Here is a 20,770-nt window from a genome sequence, read left to right on the forward strand (position 1 = left end):
TTGTAAACTTGGAGAGAAATGCTCGTTTGCCAAAACGCCTCACGCGCATGATTAACCATCTTGAGGATTGTTCTAGTAATACTTTCCATTAGCGCGATAATCCGAACCGTTATTCCGTAAAAATATCAGCATGTATGATATACTATGCAGTCAACGTATTCTAAGCGTTGAGACACCGCATGTCCAATGATAGATGACAGCAAGATCACCACCGAAGCTCATTCAACTCACACTAAACGGCATCACGTGATCTTTAATCTTAGTTCGATCAGACGCGTCGAGTGAATGCATGATTATCGTTAAAGTCAAAACTAATTTCTGATATCATCGATTCATCTTGCTAATTCGACACAACTCAGGTAACTATAAGACTGCCATCGCATTGCCTGAGTTACTCAGTCATCCATGGACCGATAATATCATGCCGCCTAGAGCAGGTCCATCAAATGGTCCCGCTCGCAAGAAAAAAGCGATACCGACATTTATCCCTTCCACCCAATTCGCTAATACCTCGAGTCCACGTTCTCCTAGAGAAGAATCAGAAGATCCTTTAGCTTTGAGTCCGATAAAAGTCACGCCTATCGTCAAAAATAGGACTAGACGGGGCACCAGGTCTAGTAATGCGCGACAATCATCACCTGTCCAGCTTTATTCTGATTTACCTTCTTCAACACAACGAGTGACTAGAGGATCTAAGCGTCGTGATAGAGAGGTAGAAGAGCTAGATGAGGACGATGAGGACCTCGTACCTCCCAGTGAGGATGATGAGTACGAGGTATGGAGAGAAGCTAGAAGAATCAGATTGAATCAAGTGGAAGAGAAAGGGACGGGTCGAGGATTTGAGGCTGAGAGGAGAGGGATGGATGTAGGGAAGATCGAGGATAAGAGAATGAAAAGACCTAAGAAACCTGATAAAACAGTGGGTTGCTTCATTTTGCCTGCGTGTCTGAGAGTGTTGGTATGTTTTAGACTGACGCTAGATAATCAAAAGATTCAAGAGCGAACATTCGAATCTCTCTTACCTACCCCTTCCCCTCCGTCACATTCACCGTCGATCTCATCGTCCATGTCAGATACTAGATCAAGAAACACTTCCCCAACCCAGCCGCTATCATATAGTCAACAAGACGATCCATTCTACATCTTGCATGAAGGACAGCAATATACACCTTACCTCGCGATCGAAGCGGGAAATCAGCACGACGAAATGGAACTGCTGAACAAGGTCCAAGCTCAACAAAAGCTCCCGGCTGAGGTTGGAAATACGATGAGTGATAGTGACAAGTCAAGATCGCCCACTCCTCAGACTATGCTCTTACTCCCCTTACAAGACCAAGCTTTCGAGACCCTCGCGCCTGCTCCAAGTAATGTTAAGATACCCCCTACTTCCTCACAAATGAACAGCGGCATATCCCCAGCTCAAAATACATCCCAAGACATTGCAGAGCTTCTTTCATCACCATATCGGTCACCTACGCCTCAAACTATACCTTTTCTACCCCTTGGTGATCAAGGTTTCGAGACTATGCTATCAGAAGCCGGGTTCAGCGCTGTGGAAGATTCCGAAGCTACGCGTCCCACTGCGATGCAATTCCTCATGCCTCCGCACATGTCACTCCCGCCTCAGCAAGACGAGGAGTTCGACACACGGTCGCCTATAGCCATGATGGATGTGGAGGAATCAGTAGCAAAAACTTTGTCTCCTCACGCACCTTTCGATGGTGATATCACTATTACTCTCTCGCCTGGACGAAATGAGATGCTTCTGTCTCCACCGAAGCATCCAGAACCCATACAGCAATCTTCACCAGCTAGATCTCTTTCTCAGATGTTCGCAGCAGTTGCGGAGACCAATGACTCGCATGCTTTTGCGATGCCAAATTTGCCCACTCCACCTCCTATCGACCCACTTCTCCAGCAGTTTCGAGGGGCTCGTACTTTTCGTACTCGTACTGTACTTCAATTACAACCGTACACGAAAGAGAAGCAAATATATGAAGCTGCTTTACGGAAAGGAGGACTAAAGAAGGGAAAGAAGGCTATCGCGCCGTCAAGGGAGATCACGCAAGAAGAAGACCACGATGATGAAGCTCAAGTGTCCGAAAGCTCAGAGGCTAGTGCCGCGGAAGAGTCGCCGGAAAGAATTGTCATTGGAGATACTCCACCGCTCAAAAAGACAAGAGAGCCAAAGAAATTGGTTGATACGGATTTTGACGAATTCTTCTTCGAACATGGTACAGCAGCCGACGAAGATAATTCAGATCATGTCGAATCATTACAGAAAATCGCTAGGAAAAGATTAAAAGCCGCTAAAGAGGAGAAGAAGCGATTGAAAGAAGCAGAGAAAGAAAGGGAACGATTTGAAAGCTTGATGAGGGATATGCGGGGTGAGCAGGACTCTTCTGAAAATGAAGCCCATGACAAGATACAGGTAGGTTCTTTCCCCTCTCACTTTGACCGCGTGCTCATCGCCATTCTGTAGGATGATGCGAGACCTTTCATTGCCAAGAAACGTTCTGCTGTTCGAACACCCAATGGTGTCAAGACATACGGTAACAGAACGAAACTCAACAGAGTCGCTGTACTTTCACCACCGGACGCTGCAGATAACGCTTTACCTTCCATCACTCACTCAATGCTCTCTCCCTCGAAGAGCCAAGGAAACACGCCAACGGCTTCGTTTAGAACCGCTTTTTCCGGATTCAATGACATCGACATGGATGTCGGCTATGGGCAACCTCAAGACGAATCATTCCTTATGGAAGACGAATCGGTCCAACGACAGACACCTTCTTTGGCACGCGAAAACTCTTTTTTCATCAACGATCTTGCTAGATCACCTAGTCCCTCTCGACTTAGATCCAACTCTGATTCCGATTCTTCCACCAATTCAGGCATAGTTCAAGATCGTCGAAAGAAGATTGCCGGAAGGATGATGCCTGCTGCGATGCTGAAACGACTTGAAGCAGAAGCAGCTGCCAAAGAAAGACAGAGACAGGAGAAGAAAAGCAGGCGACAGGCAGTCACCGAATCGCCAATCAGACCCGGTCGAGCTGTCAAGCGGAGAGGAGGGGGACATGGTGGACTTGAAGATATAGATGCACTCTTCGAGGACGATGACCCGGAAAACGTTTCAAGTCATACCCCATCTATATCATATAATCGTTCACCACCAAATTCCTTCGATCAGCCTATCGTTGTGTCCGATGGCGATTCATCCTCGGAAGCTGAAGAAGACAATCAGACCGAACATACTCTTGCGCGACTGCATAGAGGTGATTTCGAAAGTATCGTTTCTGGAGTCAGATGGAAACAAAATACAGCAAAGCGCAAAGACAGAAAATTCAGAGTCAAGTCCCGATCGGATCATGGTAGACCAGCTTTGGGATTAGCAAAACGCGTCCGTGCTCCTATAAGTGAGACCAACAGAGCGATGCTACAAAGTCGGCTGGATTTCCCTGTGATGGATAAGTCTCCGATTACCTCAACAAAGAAGACACGAAAGAGGCCTTTTCATCAAGGCAGACAACAACGGCCAGCCATACGTCTAGATGATCATGTCATTTTTACCGCCGCAGATTTTGAGTTCGACGATGTGGAGGAATCACCCAGGCCAGTACTCAAACAGAAGACTATCCCGAGACAATTCGCTCGGACGACATCCGCTAATCTGAATCAGACTAAATCTCTCGATACGGATATGGGCAAAGCTCGATCTTGGGCTAATTTCGATAAATTTTCCATCGATTTCGACATCACCCCTTTACCATCCGGCTTGTACTGTAATTCCGCTTCGATACCAGGGACAGGCCAACTGGCGCGATTAGTGAAAGATTTACAAGGCTTGGATTGCGATACTGATTTGGCAGCTTGTTTCGACTACGGAATTGAGCTCAGACAGGACATGACACCTAGTGCTATTCAGGCTGTTGTACCTCTGCTTTTCGATGCGGCGTTCCGACAAATGATGACAATTCTCAACGAAGATGAGGCCGAAAGCTTACCCCTCGGATGCTTTATCTTTCTCGGTAGGTATATCACAGTACATCAGCGAGATCTTGTTGAGACTACGCTCCCGATGGTAAGCGATGTGCAGACTTCAATCCGCCAGCTCAACCTCAAGCTTGAAGGCATCGATATAGGCCGTAACAAACAAGGGAGAAACTCACTCCTTGAATTCAGATGGGCAATGCTCGAACTGAGTTGTCGAGTTCAATCGAAACGGAAAATTACGGAAGATTCGCTCGTACGGCTTTGCGCTGTCAAGCTGTTTCGCCAGCTGTTGTCGTATGGGTTCGACAGAACAATTCGGCCCCTAAAGCAGATTATGCGAGGCGAATCGGAATCAGCAGAAATCAGTGATATAACGGTAACCATGTGGATATCGATGATTACTACTTTGAATGCCTGGGATAATGCAAAAACTGAGTCCACCGAGAACACCTTCATGATATGCCTCAACGAAGCTTTCGACTCGATTTTCGAACACGATCGGAGTGGACCTATTGCAGCTGAACGGATATGGTTTCTCGTCTTCGGTCTTTGCGCTTTATCTCAATTCAACATGAATGGTAAAATCGATTCGCTATTCATCACGACTCCTCGCTGGTTACTTGTTCGACGAGCAGTAGGTCTCATCAAGGTAGCATTTGACGAAGATGCGGAGAAAAGGGCTCAATTGGATCAACTTCGAGGTAGAGATAGGTATATCAAAGTTATGATGGCCAGATGTGTGAGGTTATCAGCAATTTGGAAATGGTCTTTCGACCGGGAAAGCTTTTCAGTGGCCACGCGAGATCTAGGTATCATCTTCAAGGATCGACAATACAGAAACTTACCTACGGAGCCGCCTGTCGATTATCCTGATTTCATCACTCGTTTCGACATGTCCCTTACAGCCGCTGCGGATACGAAGCGAGAGACGGCCTTTGAGCTTTATCTTCGATTGGTCTGTGTGGCCGCATCAGATATCATATCTTCTGCTCAAACCTTGACCGAAGCTCAACAGGCTGAAAAAGATGTTCAAAGACTAGTCATGTCTATAATACCTGTTAGTGCGGTCAAGTTTAATCGATTGTTCCCACCTTCACCCAAAGATCTAGGACAATTAATCAATCGGTATTCCACTATGATAGCTGGATGCTATTTCTCGCCCTCTCTACTATCTTACTTGTTGGCAAATTCCAAATCTTGGTCTTCATTCGAAAGTGCCGATTTCGATTCCAGACAAATCGCCATCAGAGGTTTGATGTATCTATGTGTGGCTACTCGACATCATAATCAGCCACTCAAACCCATCATCAACCGATTGAACGAATTGATGAAGATACTTCAAGGCGAATTAGAATACCTTGTTGGACCGTCTGCATCTGTAAATCAAAGTCTCAATAATGGACCAACAAAAATGGAAATTGAACGGACTATGGTATTGATCGTATCTTGTTTTAAGCAAATGATCAAGTATCATTCGTTCGCTGTAGAAGAGCAAGAAAAGGCGGTATATCCTGATCCTTCTTTATTGCATGAAAGTGAGCAAACCTAATCTTCTGAGACTACCGTGCGCTGATCTCGTTATTAGGCTGGACTGTACGCATCTTTGACCTTGAATTGTCAAAGGACCTAAAATGCGGTCTGCAAGTTATAGCTACCATTCAGTCCTTTCTTGATACTCGTGCTTCCGCATTACCTAAACTTGCGAAGCAACGCCGTGAAGCCAAGGAAAGTCATAATGAGAGCTTCGATGAATTCGGATCTTTAGGAATCGATTTTACCGATGCGGACGTCTTGGCATTAGGAGGGGAATTGGGTGAAGAGGACCAGGAAGTAGAGCAAAAGGATGTAGAATTTGCAGCGGTGAGTCAATCACTGTTGGTATCATCGAGGTTACAACCACGACTGATCAGTATGAGGATAGATAATCGAGAACGTCATCTCACCTAAGATCTATCGACTCTTGTCGGATATGCTCCCACCCGTTCCTGATGATGAAGCAGGCAAGAGAGATAAGGACATGGATAGACAGCCTTTTATCAGCAGATTGACCAAGTGCTGGTCAGACTGCGCAGCTGTATTGGTCGTTGAACATCAGAAACTGGTGAGTTGGGATGATGTATAGAAACTATTCTCTAGCTGACCATCTACTTCAGGACTGGTCGACCTTCATTTCACCGTTCGGCAGACAATCTTGGGCGAGGTTAGGGGATGAGAAGGGAAGGGTTCAAGTTGGATTACATTTCATGCTCAATGTGGCTCAACTTGATCTTGGCGCTTTTGTGGTACGTCTCGTGCGATGTGGATACGCGATCCTATGCTAATGATTCTAAGTACAGTATCATGAAGAAGATTTTGTGGCCTTATTCTTTCAAGTCATCGGTACTGACAGATTGACCGTCGAACATCATTACACTTCCGCACTTCTGGCCATGAGAGGAAGTCTAGAACATCCTTTGCTAGCTCCGCTGAGAAATATAGAAGCATTTGAAAGGGAACTTAGCCGAGATGGCTTCATGGGAATCAGGGGAGAAGCCCTACGAGGTAAGTTACGCTTTTTCCCAATTGTGATGGAAATCCAATTCAAGAACTAACGACAGAAGTTCCATTTCATGTAGCTATATTCGAGACGATACCCGACCTTTTGAGATCTTCAAGAACAGCAGCATCGATCAAATCATTTACTTATAAATGTATCAACTTATTCGTTTCATCTCTCATATCTTACGAAAAACAAATTGACTCTAACAAAATAATACATAAAGAATCATACCGTGCATTCACAGATACCATCATTAGAGATTTAAGACGCATTGCAGGTGATTTCATCACGCCTTTGTCTGTACCGGGTTTAAAGCATTTCAAGATATAAAGATAATTTGATGTAAAATAGTATCAATGGTCTTAATTATTAGTTGTATTACTCTATGAGGTCAGTTGTTGTAATCCTTTGAATTCATGCAACTTCGTATAATCGAAATAAACTTGACAGGTTTAGTATCTACGAAACGCAGGAACCCGGATTTTCTGAGCTTGACGCCGACTACGAATTTCATTCATATGTCGTCCCCGTCAAGCGATAACAAATTCAATTAAAAGGCGTTAAGAGACATCGCAATCAGAAGTTGAAAGCTTTGTGCCCACTTAAATACGTGCGCATTGTGGTTGACTCACCCAGATCATAAAGAAGAACTTTTGTCTTTTTTCTGACTGCTCAGCTTAATTGATGATCTATGGAAAGCTGTCAATTGGTCTTCTCTTTCTATTTCGATATTTGTCATGAATGACTGCGTGTACCCCGTCCAGAGCCTTCCTTTCAATTTCACCTGTAACCTTTGAGCTACAGGCATCATATCGGGATCATTAAGCGGTTCGAATGGTGAAAAAGATGAAGGATTGAAGCAAGAAAGGTTAGCATTCTTTGCTTATCCAGCATTATGCAGGTTTTAGCTGATTCGAGAATTTTTACGCTTATGATTGAGCGATTGAAATCAAGGTGATAATAAATGTTTGCCCTTGCAAGGGAGAAAATGTGCGAGAGCTAATTAACGTCAGCAGCCTACCAATCGAAATGTTATAGTGTCTCTCAAAGCCGCCCTGGAGGGTCAGTGAAATGGAGAAAACGATGATCTGAATATAAAATCTGATTTCGTTTGCAAGAAAGCTTTAGTAAGGGTAGTATGTATTCATCCTAAGAGAATTGTTATTAATATTGGTCGTTGCATGTCGTGTTTATCTATGGCTACAATAGTAAAATATGAAATCTACTGAACCTCCACTGATAACTTTGTGTTCTCCTTGACTAAGAAAGCCCTGAATCACGTTATTATAGAATTAAAGAATATAATATGTTTTGCGGAATGTAAGGGTTGATAAAGGATGTTGCAGACGGTCGGGTGATGGGAGATGATTTATATCTACGTGGTGAATAAGGTCAGCCAAGTGTAAAAAACACTAAGGTCATTTTGCCAAATGACTTACCATCTAAGTTCCATCACCCTCTAGACTGTACCACGACCTCCTCTTCGTCCACCTGAGCACATACCACATGTGATGAAGTTCCAGATGGCGATTAATACGGCACCGATACCCCGGAAGATGGCGATGAATACGGAAGCGATGGCGCTTACGACGCTATGAGTCAAGTGAAGTCAGCGGGTGTGTACGAGGGAACGAAGAAGAGTGGAGCGGTAGATCCGAAGTCATGAATTTGAAATATGATCAAGGTGAACAAAACGATACTTACGCGCTGAGACCATTTGCGATAGCTGAGATAATGTTACCCATTGTGTAATTGTGATTGTCTTTATTTGGATTGTCTTTATTTGCGTTGATATTGATGAGAAGAAGGAAATAAACAAAGGTGGCAAAGGAATCGCTTGTTTATATATTCCTTTCAAGTGGATTCAACTCCGATAAAAAATTTATTGACATCAACAAAATTCTTAGAAGCATTATGACGTTATGACGTCAACCAATTATTGCCACCCTACTATTTCCAGATAAGGCGGGCCTAGCTACAAAAGCTAAGGGCAAGAAGAGGAGAAGATCCATTCTTAGTATTTGTTGTGGATCTAAGCCGTGTAAAAATTGATATATGACATCGTTGTGTGCATCCAAGCATGATTCCAGTGTGCTTACGCCACTCTAAGACGAAAACAAGTTTCTTACCAAAAATAGACGTTCCTTGTGCTAAAGCGTAGGAGGTTGATGATTTTGAGGGTAAAACATGAGTCGAGACAAGCTTTTGTCTTTTAAGCGGTACCTTTGACATCATAAAAGGTGGCGCAGCTTTATATTTTATTCATTCTAAAATGATATACTTTCACCCGGCGGCATAACATCGCAAGCGTATAATAGGGCTATAACCTTGTTTTCATTCATGTTCATGTGGAGTTTCATAATAGAACACTCATAGAATCTCAATAAAGGGTAAAAAAACTGTATAATAGAAAAGGCTTAAATGAAAATAAAAAAGTTTTACGAAATGTACCCTGAATACGTCATGATCATCAATTTATCCTGTAAAGCCAAGAGTAATGAAATATCGGAAATTTCCGATATATCGGGTGCTAAAAACCCAAATTGCTCTTGATGATATGTCATGCGGCTGGACTTGATGAGGAACAAGTGGTATGATGTATTTGTCACCCTCATTGTGCCACTAGAGCGTGAGGCACCTTGAAGGTGACGTCCGAAATGTGCTCTTCTGTTATGCCATTTCTAGCACAAATGTCTGACCTCCGTTTTTGCAAAGGCAGGTGGAAGGTATGTCACCATGACTCATGCGCAGCTGTGCCTATCGCCTTTGTTTGCAGCTCTCCAATGCAGAATAGCCTTCGTTCACTACTTTCTGTTTGGAGCTAATTCATACACGTGAAATCGGGAACTGTCCTGTAGCAGGCATGGCGTATCGTATAAAACGGAGTCTATGTAGTGAGAGCTGCTGCCTTAGCACCTGTATCTCGTGCAATCTTTGTTCATGTCTTCGCAGATAGCCTCACACGGACGAGATGGCTCCTCACTCTGGTGACTACAGAGAGATATGATACATGCCATGATGATTCATAGTGTCTCTTTGTACGGATTTGCGAGTGCTCAAACAAGCAGAGATCATCTCACGCATTTATCTTATCATTCACGACAAGAAGAGCCAGTCAGTGAGGAGTTGATCGACCGTGAGAAAGTTGATTGTATATTGGTACCGCGCCGGTTATTTGAGTTTATTTGGCTCCATCTCGATCACTCAACGGTCCGTGTTCACCATACGGATTTCATCGACTTCAACCTCTCATCTCATGTACATTCTTGACCATTTTTCCTCCTAACCACCCCCGATGTCTAAAAAAATATGACACGTAAGAGGCAGGCTCTGGTCTCAACGGCTGAGCCGCGTGAGTATCCTATATTGCTCGTCATTCAACTGAGGTTCAGCTAACCTTGACTGAGTAGTGTCCGATGATGACTTCGTGACAGATGCTAGAGCATCAGCTAAAGCATATGCAGAGGTGCAAAAAGTCCAGTCGGAACGGGAGAGAATGAGGGAGGACAACAAAATGACAAAAAGAAGAGGGGAACAAGCTTTGGCTTTACCTAGACTACCTGGAGGCAAGAGGACATCCAATGGTGCTAGTGGAGGACAGAACCAAGCGGGTAGCTCAAGCTTGGATGATGAGGATGAAGAAAGCTACATAGAGCATGATGGAAAGCGTGTACGGAAGAGGAAAAGGAACGATGACAATCTGACATACGAAGGCCGTAAGTTATCATCAAATCTACGAAGAAATCTACGTTTTAGTGTTGATACCCCGCTACTCATAGAGGTCATCTTGCCCTTCAATCCTCTTTACTCTTTGGCAGGTATGTGGGACAATACATTTCTACCTGATCTCCTGCTCATTCGTCTCTCAGGCCTACCTGATCCAAAGGGCAAAGCTGCTGAAGCTGAAAGCGCCCGACAGAAATCAATCAGTCGCCTCGCCGGCGGCAGCTCGGCTAGCAGTCCAAGTAGATCCTCCCCACTGCTTTCGGCGAATCCTGGTGATCCTTCTGAGGATATGAATGAAGGCTACAAAGAAGAGCGTCCCCACGAATTGGCTGAGGATAATGACGAAGCTCCCGAAGGAGATTACGATGACGAGACTGAAGAAGTTGTTGTACCGTGGGGACAACCGATAGCGGATGACAACGCTGAAGAGGATCTGGGTGAGGAGGTTTTGTATTCTGAGGATGAAGGTCTCTTCAAACGTGAGCTTGCAACGCTCAGATCAATATACCAAGCTAAATCATCCTGGTAGAATCGAAGACTGAGATCAAGTCAAATACTATGCCCTTCGGAGAACGGCTGGAGTTCGACGATTTACCGCCTTACCGCCCTACATTCCCCTTCTCACTAGAACAGGCACAAATAGGAAGTCTGTCGTTGGACCACGAATCGCTTGAGATCGCTGTTCCAGCTTCAATTAATCGATTCTTAAAAGCATACCAACAAGTCGGCGTGAAATTCCTTTATGATCACTATAAGGGAGGGATAGGCGGAGTTCTGGGAGACGATATGGGGTGAGCTATTAGATCTGCGATTGAGGTCAAGGTTCATTGACGAGATATTTAGCTTGGGAAAGACTATCCAAGTCATTTCATTCGTGAGTTAGAGCTTTCCGCTGCTCAAGCTGATTTCCTAGCTTTCCGCAATCATGCGCAAAACGGGGACTTCCGCGGATCATATTCGGCGAAAGAATATGATACGGCATTCTGCCGATACTGTAAACCCTCGGCATTGGCCTACAGCTCTGATTGTTTGCCCCAAGTCCCTGGTAGCAAACGTAAGTGAATCAGCGAGTTTGAAAAAGCTGACAATGGCAGTGGAGTAGAGAACTCGATACTGTAAGTCACTTCATAACCCCCCACGAGATCGAGCTAAGCTCCGGGCAGTGGGGATATTTCGAATATGCTACATGGAGATCGGATAATTGGTCGGACATTCGCACATCCTTCCAACAGGGCTTTGTCGATATACGTGAGTCCAATGCCACGAGATGCTGTGCTGAGCTCCTGCAGTTCTAACGTCCTACGATACTGCGCGAAATACAATTGAGCACCTGAAAAGCTTACCGCTATCGTATGATGCCTCAAAGCTCTCCAGCAGTCAAGCCTATGCTGACACAGCTTACTTAGAGTCGTTATCGTCGATGAGGCTCACCGAATGAAGGAGCCTCGCGCACAAGCAACATTAGCTCTAAAATCCATTGATTGCAAGATCTGCTTTGCATTGACAGGAACTTTGGTTCAGAATAGGATGGACGAGATGTGGAGTATTCTAGATTTTGTGAGTTTACTGTTATGCAGGTTGTGCCTCCCCCTTGACAAGTTGCCCTAGTCTCATCGAGGATGGGCCGGAACCCTGAAAGAATGGAAGGAGTTTGCGGTCAATCCGATCAAACGTGGTCATCGACACGAAGGTTCAACAGCAGATGTTATAACGGCTATCGTAAGTCCTGTCGTGATCTCACTTCGAGGACACATCTGACTGGCCTGATGTTCTCTTCCCTTCCTAGATGCGACTGGGTGTCATGACGCAGAAGATACTCCCACACTTCTACTTGAGACGGGACAAGAAATTGATAGCTCATGAGGTGAGTCGAAATGATTGCCTTCCTGGACTTATCTTTCTGTCAGCTGCCTGAGAAGAGGGATATGGTGGTGTTCTGTCCCCTGGCATACATGCAGATCATGGCGTATCAGAATTTGATTGCCTCGGATGGTAAGCAACTGAGAGCTTATCATACACCTTGAGCTGATACCTTCGCAGACATCCAATTCCTACTTAGGCGTAATGACAAGTGCGAGTGTGGCTCTGGTCAGATGTAGGTCTTCCGATATGAGGACGTGGCTGATCAGCAGACGGCTCAAATGCCACCATCCCAAAACTGAGAACGGCGAGACTGTCAGTGAGGTGCTGCTGAGAAAGTGAGTGTTTTCCCTTCTTGAATTTTCTTTCTACTGAACTAGTGAGATTCCAGTTTGAGTGCTTGTAAAAAGGTCGCGAATGTGAGTTTGGGCAATCTTCAGGAGCGAAGCTTATTGATGAACCAGCACTTTGGACTCCTGTATCATGGTGAGCTGCTAGTTCTCATTTCACGGAAAAGCTGCAGCTGATCTTTCTGAAGCGAAGGATGATTCCGCACATACTGTTAGTCCACACATGTTAGATGAAGGACGCTGTAATTGACAATACACAGCGTGAGATCAATCGACACTTCTTCAAAGTATGCGTGAGTGACCCTCTGTGATTTGCAATTCATGACAGGATTGGAAGCTGATCGTCACGGTGCAGACCGGTCAAGACTACGACACGAAACAGCACAATGTCGTCCAGGCTGCTCTGTGAGTTTGCACGAGAAGTTTGCCAAGAGGTATCCAAAGTCTAACTAACATTGGACCCAGCGACCCGGGCAACTGTGGGAAGTGGACAGTGAGTGAGCTCGAAGCAATAGTTGCTTCATAGCTAACCCCGTCTCTAGCTTCTCGAGCAAATGCTCTTGCAATGGAGGAACGATCCCGATGATAACAAAGGTGGGTTTAGCCTCAAACAGCTCTCTGATTAGCTGACATTCTTGTCAGTTTTGATCTTTTCGAACTCTGTACGGCTGCTCAAAATGATTTCCGAGTTTATCTCGACATCCTCGACTTGTAAGTGCGATCTCTCGGTAACAAAGCTGACACCAAGTGGCTGGATTTGCTTTTGATATGCTCACCGGTGAAGTTGGAAACACGGAAAGAATGGATATGGTCGACCGATTCCAAGACCGGAGTAAGGATCATTACGTACTGCTCATCAGCACACTAGCAGGAGGAGTAGGCTTAAACCTTACAGCTGTATGTCACCCGTTACTCACTGTCGGAATGCTTTTGCTAATCAGGCTTTCAGGCGAATAAGGTTGTAATCTTCGATCCTGATTGGAGTAAGTAATACATGAATAGATTCCAGCTGACATTGCAGATCCTGCCAATGACTTGCAGGCAATGGATAGAGCTTTTCGGATTGGTCAGAAACGTACCGTGTGAGTGAGGATACGAATTTCTCACTTCTGATCCAATTAGCTGACCGATGTGATACAGTGACGTGTACCGTTTGATCGGCCAAGGAACGGTAGAAGAGTTGATGTACGAGAGGCAGAGTGAATTATGTCTTGAAGTCTCTCCGAAGTAACGGTGTTTCAGAAGCTGACTGACCTGGATTTAGTCCATAAGCAACAGAGATCGCGTCAGCTGAACGACGGTACCTTCGAGAGTCGTATACACCAGGGATTCGATGGCGCTAAAACTGCGGAAGACCAGGGAGAGCTGTTTGGAATACAAAACATTTTCCGCTTCGATGCAAAGGGATTCGTCTCGCAGAACGTCAGTCAAGGTATCTTGCTACAAGCATATTTGGGTATGCTGATGATTCAGCAGATCGAACGTGTCAGGCAAGCGGAAGATCGATTTGTGCAAGACCTGATTGAAGCGGAATATGACGAATCGGATGGTGAAGATGAGGAGTCAGAGGTAAGCTCACGGACGGCCGGAGTATGTGACATGTAATAACGCCGTAGAGCAGGACGAAGCTGGCAAGTATATGCGAAACGAGCGAAAAGCTCGGGATCTACACCGAGCACACCTAAATGCTATGAGCAAGAGGCAAGGCGAGAACGATGGCTTGTCGAGGAGGAACAATGAAGGAGTGGTGAAAGACATCCTAGGGGATGGCAGTGGTCGTAAGTGAACAGTCTCTCCATTATATACGACAGCTAACCAGATCTCGTCCGAAAATAGTAAAGAAGGAAGTCAACGAAGATATCCTGCAACGACTCGGTGTGAACAGTCAGTAAAAGTGCCAATCACTCTGCGTACTCAATCTTGACTGACATCTACTGAAATAGCCCGCATACACGAGCAAGCTTTTCGTGATTCCCCGGAGGAGAGGGCAATCTATGAGATCGGTGTTCAGGTGAGCAGTCCCAATGACGATAGTATCACAAGTATCATGTTAATTTTTATGACTATATCAAGATTCTTCGCAGCAATCCCGACATGGCGAAGAAGATTAAAGCCAATGACCTGGGTAAATTAGGCCGATCGGTCGCAAAACGCAAGCAGGTGACTGATGTGAATGAAGAGCCATGGGCGAAAAGGCTGCAAGAGAAGTCCGAACGAGCCAAATCTGAGGGGTCAAGGGAGAGGAAAAGGGTGTTGGCTGAATTGAGCGATTAGACGGTCAATTGGTATCGAATATGGTATACCCTGCATTCACGTCACACAGTATTCTATCATGACATGTGATAATTACCTACTCTTGGTATGTATATGATTCTTGAGTAATTACGGGACAGAACAAAATTATCTAAAAATTTGTAACGAAATCTATATCTATGTTGTTCTATGATTAAATGCAATGCCTTTGAAAGACAACGACTCCCTGATTGTCCGTTTCGCTCTCGCCAGCGTGCAAACTATCCGCTTCACTTGACTTATGATCCGGTGTAATGTTCGGACTACCGACTCTTGAACATTCTATCGGGAACGTTCTCACCATCTATGTGCCTTCTAACATTCTCGCTCCTCATAATCGCATTAGGGTCGACACGTTGTAAAACAGCTTTGAAATCGTTGAATCTAGGGTAAACGACTTCCAAATCTTTAGGTCGAAGGGTATGCTGTTTAGCCCAATGAGGTCGACCGCCATGAGAAACAAGAAGAGATGCGAATTTTTCGTGGAATTTACGGTAAGGTACAGCTAAACCGTATGGTCTGTTTACGTATATCAGCATTGTGTGCTGGTGATACAAGGAACACATGATCAATAAAAATGAGGCCGAGCTCACCGATATGTTACAACACCAATCCAACAAGTTTCTCTTCCATAACTTGGACTTAACCAAATATCATCTTGAGCAGACCATCTAATTTCTATTGGAAAATGAACTCGTAACCCGTTATGATCTGCTGCTTCTTGATTTAACCATACTCTCATTTCTTCTAAACACTGTTTAGCTAAAGAAGCATCGATAGCCCATTCCAAAGCGTATTGTGGGAACTACAAAAGTCAGGATTGTCAGTAAGTATCATTAAGCCAAGCTCACAGAAGGCGCTGTTTGATATGGAAATTTGACACTCACAAGACAATCGAAATTCAGAATCTTGTAACCGTCATCAACGACTTCACTTTCTTCCTTGGACAACCACCATGCCCATCTTCCAACCAACGGAGTAAGTGAAGGGAATATGCGAGAGACGAAAAGGAAGAATTGGGTGACGTGAAAGCCCAAAATGTGAGCAAGGAGTGAAGCAGTAGGTTGGGCAGGCTGGAAGTTATTATCTATCAGCACAAAGCGATTGCGAAAAGCAGTGATACAAGGGGGGTAGTCGAAGGCCGAACTCACTTGGTAAGTCCTGTTAGCTCTGCCAACAATCATACCCTTTCCATCGGGATACCACCATACTCTAACGTGTTCCGCGCTCTTTTTGATTTCATCTAAATTATCCAAGACCTCATCCACGCTTTTAGGTTCTTTGGTCTCTTTTAATCTGAAAGCTTGCTCAACTTCCACTTCTACTTCTAACATGAGACCTGTTGCCCCTAATCCACATAAACTAGCTTTGAACAAATCCGGATCATCATTTGGCGAGACTTTGACTATAGGTGCTCCGGGTAAAGGCAAGACTAAGACGAGCGATCGAACGTGTTGCGATAATACTGGGAAAGTTACACCTGATCCGTGTGATGCGGTCGAGATTAACCCACCGATAGTTTGATCTGATATCGAACCGATATTGGGTAAAGCCAAAGCGGGAGAAGTTGCTGCCAAAGAGGCATGTACTTGATGAAGTGTTGTTCCAGCCATGAAAGTTGCAGAGTTTTTCTCATGATTAATCTAGAAAGGAAATCGAATTAGTCTGGTTTGGTTATTAGGGATAAACGTAATCGTCCATGAGGGAGTTTAACTCACCTTGACGACACCTTTCAATCCTTCCATCTTGATCAACCACCCATTCGTACATGCTAGATCGGAAGGAGAATGTCCTACACCTACGGGATGTACTCTTGCGCCTTCTCTTCTAGCTAATTCGATGATCTGCCGACATTGTAGTGAAGTTGTAGGTGCAAACACACGTTGAGGCTGACATTTGAAAGTCTTGGCCCAATTTGTAAATGTTGCTTGGGACGAAGAGGTGGGTATAGAAATAGCTTGAAGAGAAGATTGTAACGTTTGATTCGTCACTGATAGAAGGTCTTCAGACATTTTCGCTTTTCCGAATATTGTTATAGTTGGCTTTTAACAGCCAATGATTTTATTGCGAGCCGTGTTGCAATTCCAAAAATGATATCAAACGTTTAAACCAGATCGGCCGATTGTTCTACTGCTGATGAAGCAAGCGTCTTCTGGAAAGAAACTTTGTCGCTTTTGTTTTATCGCATGTACAATTTGATACAATGCACAAAGGGTATAAAGAGATCAACGAAGGTATAACAATGTAGATATAACGATGATGCAGCAATGACAGTAACGGCGATGGTAACTTTTATTTACTTTAACCAGAATATTTGAATATTTCGATGGCGATTGCTCAATTTCAATATCTCAATGACCCTTGATTACTCAAACTTATTTACCATCCCCTGAATCGTGCCGTACCCCTTCCAAATCGGATTAATTCCGCGTCAACCCCATATCACCTCGCTATATACGAAAATGAAACGTTAATGAGACGATAGGAAATGCAACCCATGCATTGGCATACACCGATGCCCGAATCGAGCGGCGAGTACACAGTAAACAGAACATATATGAGACAAAGCGACTCAATTACGACCACATTTCATCACACAGTAGGATTGGAATTGGGCTTGAAATCGGGAAACCGATCGCCCATATGTTCGCGTTATGAGCTAAGTTAAAATGATGACTAATATTTCTAATGTTTGATCGCCCACACGTGCGAAAAGTCCATGCTTTCTCCTTCACTCATCGTGTTGGGAGGAATCGCGATCTATCATAACATTAGTTAGTATCTCATGTCATTTCAGAGCACGTTGGAGACCTACGCTTCTTGGTACATTTGATCATCGGTCCGCTAAATGTAGAATTACCAAAAGAATCAGTCGCACGATTCATCACATCAGCTTGGCATCGGTGAAAACCGATACTGTATCAAACAAATGCACTCACCCTGAAAACGCAAATTCCCGCAAATATCGCACTGGCGAAAACCAATGAATCGTATACAAACCAAAACATGAACCAAGCTATTTCTGAGTTTTAGTACTCTTATTAGTATGCTTGAGCTCTTGGTGGACTCACAACTCGTTGGCCATCCCAACAATTCGGAAAATTGAGCACAGTCCGATGTGTTCCTCTTATCGAATAAACGCTCGTCCACATAATCCCATACAACGTAGAAGAGGTTCATCACCCCAACAAAGAGCACTATACATGCATGATTGGCCTGTCAGACTCGAATACATAGGAGGGAGGGTAATGAGGAATGACACACCATAGAATCGGATAGCCTGGAATTCTGATCAGCTCGTCCCGCCTAAAACCGGTACAGCTGTTACTCACATTTCCATGATCGCCGAACCACAAACCGATCAATATTGCTTCACAACCTATTATACTAGCATATGCGCTATGAAGGAGGTCAATGAGGATCCGCTGCAATCGCAGACTCGAAAGGTGGTCTCACATCCAGTGATCTGCCCTCAAAATCGGTACAAGTAGAGCGAAATGAATCACCAAAGCAGCAGCTTTTGAAGCGACGATGTCGACTATGTTGGTTTCTCATCAGATTACTGCGCAGGCAAGGCTTGTCCCAGCCTGGACTCACAACCGCAGAACTGAAAGGTAGCGATCAGCTTGACTCGGGACTTAGGTGAAGACACGGAACTCACAATAAATAAGAATCCAATTACTGATGAGCCTATATATCCGGAAGCTAATGTAGCTATAGCGCTAGGACTCCAGAATGTTTGAGCGAAAGTTGGCATGGCATAAGGATTTCGCGGTACGCGGGGAGTTGTCCTCATCAATCCCATCACATGTGTAGCTCCTCCATCATTGGGATCTATACATATACTGACTACTTGTCCACCGCACAATAAACCAACCACTAGATGACATAGCTCATGTATACCGACTGTCAAGAGCTACGGATGCTAGTTAGGATCTGTTGCAAGTCAAGGAAATATGAGAACTCACCTTCAATCCTGATATAGCATCCCTCAAGATCGGTAAATTCCACGCAATTAATATCGCTAAAAACATTACACATGCAGCAATAACCGTATTCGTCTCTGACCAAACCCAGTGAGTATCTTGATCAAGTATCTAACGGGCGTTCTGGACTCACGAAAAGAGTTGGGCGTTATATTGGCTGCTCTCTTAGCAAGTACCTGGACGGATACGTTCTCAGAGGTGTGTTCCGCTATCAGCCCTGGTATAATGATGTTTGGGGGCATCTTAATTTAGGTATCGTATTTTGTCGAAATGATGTGGTGATTATTGATGATGAGGATCAGAGAAGTCTTGCAAGTCAAGATAATATCCAGTCTTCGTGGTATAATTTTGATGAGACGATGTATATATTCTGCGTTTTTGGAAGTAAAGGATAACCCAATGTCTACGAGCGGCCTGGAGAAAAGATATCTGAACTTGATGTTGACTATTGATCTTATGGGGCAGATCTCTAGTGTAGTTCAGATACTGCTCGAATTCAAGTATATCTTCGAACAATAAAAACTTTCCAAGAAGATGTTCAAAGTAAAACTCCTTTGAGGTACGTGTATGTCCGATTTTAGAAGTCAAGTCAAGAAAGTCTCCTTTGTAAAGATGGCGACGTTGAGTATGATCTTGTTACAAAGGTATGAAGTTGTTTAAAATGCTTTCGGGTTCGAGTGATCAAAGTTATAATGAAAAAATGATGATTATGATGATGATGTATGCATGCATGTCACTTTATTCTACTTTATGCATTATTTTACTTGTTGTGTGTGTGTGTTTGCATCGTTGAATAATCTTCTACTATTCCTGAGGGTCATTGCGTTAGGAAATCAGTTTTTGGCATGTTTTCATCGTACCTTTCGATTCTCGGCCAAGGTTATCCTTTCTCACAGCCGAATGTACGCTTTTGGCTCAAGCGTAGGTGCCAGCTCCCTCCTCTACATCACTACGGAGTCGATCGAACATCACGTCTGCTAGCATTTCCATGTTCTCCCACTTGCAAGTCGCCAATGTGGTGTGTTATGCAGATCGAAATTGTACTAGACCTGTTGGATTTACATATAGGTCGATCCGACATGCCACAACGCGGATGTTCGGCTCATGTATCTCATACAATTTGATTCCGTTCCACCTAGCGCTTCACTTCGTCCTGTTCTCACCATTGAATTCCTTGACGTCAATTTAAAGCTAAAAACGGAGTGAATTGACAACAGTGCAGTAGCATCAACTAAAATAGAAAAGTAAATCCATCATGTCTACACCAGTCGCCATCCCCACTCCCCCAGCTCCTATCGCTGCTCCCATCCCAAGCGAGGATCAAATCGCTAGAAAGGTTGGTCCTTCGTGTTTCGGTAATCAACGCATTTGATTGTTATGCTAACGATGTCATCTCGATACAATAGTTCGACAACTGTGTGAGTAAACATTTGATGAAGATATTATAGATCAACAGATATACCCTGCTTTATAATGAGACAAACGTAGAGAAGCTAAATCGGGAATATGCTTAACTAGGTGGCCGACCTTCTCGTTAATGCTGGTCTCGGTTTCGGTGTCGGTGTCGTAGCTTCGGTATTGCTCTTCCGAAGTGAGTCTCATAAATCTGATCTAACTATTAGCTATCCGCTCCTCTTTCTTGAGTAACATCGGAGCTATGATCTCTATATGTGATATCAAGGGATATTCGCTAAATGCTTTCCTACCTACTACAGGACGAGGATGGCCGGTAGCTCTCTCAACTGGGTGAGTTGAATCTTGCCAGTACGCAAATGATATAGATGAGCTGATTATCTCGCAGATTCGGTGCTGGTGTCGCTTACTCAAATGTACGCTCGACTTATCATTTTTCACACCGAGTCCATAAGCTGATTTCTTTGTTCAATAATAGTGCAACTACTCCCTTAACCCCTACGTCCTTCCCGGCACGAAAGTTCTTCCCGCTAGCAAGTCATAGGAAATGATATGATAGATAAGGATGAATTAGACAATTATGCATGTAAATACACAGATACTCTGTTTCG

At 44.3% G+C, this 20,770-nt stretch overlaps 6 protein-coding genes across 6 annotated transcripts; 4 read left to right on the forward strand and 2 right to left on the reverse strand.

Moving 5' to 3' along the window:
* Nucleotides 1-421: 421 nt before the first annotated feature.
* On the forward strand, nt 422-6,862 carry I206_104922 (uncharacterized protein; the record flags this gene model as incomplete). The annotated part of the gene is made up of 8 exons (XM_019154226.1): nt 422-919; nt 992-2,431; nt 2,483-5,528; nt 5,579-5,853; nt 5,915-6,094; nt 6,147-6,275; nt 6,330-6,534; nt 6,609-6,862. The coding sequence occupies 8 exons, from the start codon at nt 422-424 to the stop codon at nt 6,860-6,862; spliced, it is 6,027 nt and encodes a 2,008-aa protein (XP_019012966.1).
* Nucleotides 6,863-9,841: 2,979 nt separating this feature from the next.
* On the forward strand, nt 9,842-13,459 carry I206_104923 (uncharacterized protein; the record flags this gene model as incomplete). Its single annotated transcript, XM_070203020.1, has 25 exons — nt 9,842-9,884; nt 9,943-10,248; nt 10,312-10,350; nt 10,402-10,737; nt 10,788-11,049; nt 11,102-11,132; nt 11,353-11,373; nt 11,422-11,462; nt 11,597-11,608; nt 11,665-11,815; nt 11,867-11,977; nt 12,045-12,122; nt 12,166-12,250; nt 12,299-12,353; nt 12,439-12,456; nt 12,510-12,537; nt 12,583-12,604; nt 12,657-12,679; nt 12,729-12,761; nt 12,824-12,873; nt 12,934-12,961; nt 13,011-13,062; nt 13,111-13,179; nt 13,253-13,365; nt 13,418-13,459. 25 exons carry the CDS (start codon nt 9,842-9,844, stop codon nt 13,457-13,459), a joined length of 2,049 nt encoding a protein of 682 aa, XP_070059121.1.
* A 53-nt stretch (nt 13,460-13,512) lies between these two features.
* I206_104924 (uncharacterized protein) lies at nt 13,513-14,742 on the forward strand (the record flags this gene model as incomplete). Its single annotated transcript, XM_070203021.1, has 8 exons — nt 13,513-13,550; nt 13,609-13,667; nt 13,733-13,890; nt 13,945-14,037; nt 14,090-14,246; nt 14,305-14,352; nt 14,412-14,479; nt 14,542-14,742. The coding sequence occupies 8 exons, from the start codon at nt 13,513-13,515 to the stop codon at nt 14,740-14,742; spliced, it is 822 nt and encodes a 273-aa protein (XP_070059122.1).
* Nucleotides 14,743-15,023: 281 nt separating this feature from the next.
* On the reverse strand, nt 15,024-16,772 carry I206_104925 (uncharacterized protein; the record flags this gene model as incomplete). Its single annotated transcript, XM_019154229.1, has 5 exons — nt 15,024-15,279; nt 15,354-15,565; nt 15,648-15,833; nt 15,912-16,403; nt 16,479-16,772. 5 exons carry the CDS (start codon nt 16,770-16,772, stop codon nt 15,024-15,026), a joined length of 1,440 nt encoding a protein of 479 aa, XP_019012969.1.
* A 723-nt stretch (nt 16,773-17,495) lies between these two features.
* On the reverse strand, nt 17,496-18,988 carry I206_104926 (uncharacterized protein; the record flags this gene model as incomplete). Its single annotated transcript, XM_019154230.2, has 11 exons — nt 17,496-17,520; nt 17,576-17,604; nt 17,700-17,776; nt 17,832-17,957; nt 18,025-18,040; nt 18,093-18,159; nt 18,217-18,298; nt 18,358-18,367; nt 18,422-18,676; nt 18,729-18,823; nt 18,880-18,988. The coding sequence occupies 11 exons, from the start codon at nt 18,986-18,988 to the stop codon at nt 17,496-17,498; spliced, it is 891 nt and encodes a 296-aa protein (XP_019012970.2).
* Nucleotides 18,989-20,001: 1,013 nt separating this feature from the next.
* On the forward strand, nt 20,002-20,703 carry I206_104927 (uncharacterized protein; the record flags this gene model as incomplete). The annotated part of the gene is made up of 6 exons (XM_070203022.1): nt 20,002-20,082; nt 20,153-20,164; nt 20,265-20,337; nt 20,462-20,492; nt 20,548-20,575; nt 20,638-20,703. 6 exons carry the CDS (start codon nt 20,002-20,004, stop codon nt 20,701-20,703), a joined length of 291 nt encoding a protein of 96 aa, XP_070059123.1.
* Between the last annotated feature and the right edge of the window lie 67 nt (nt 20,704-20,770).

This window comes from Kwoniella pini, chromosome 6, assembly GCF_000512605.2.
Source record: "Kwoniella pini CBS 10737 chromosome 6, complete sequence".
NCBI classification, from domain to species: Eukaryota; Fungi; Basidiomycota; class Tremellomycetes; order Tremellales; family Cryptococcaceae; genus Kwoniella; species Kwoniella pini.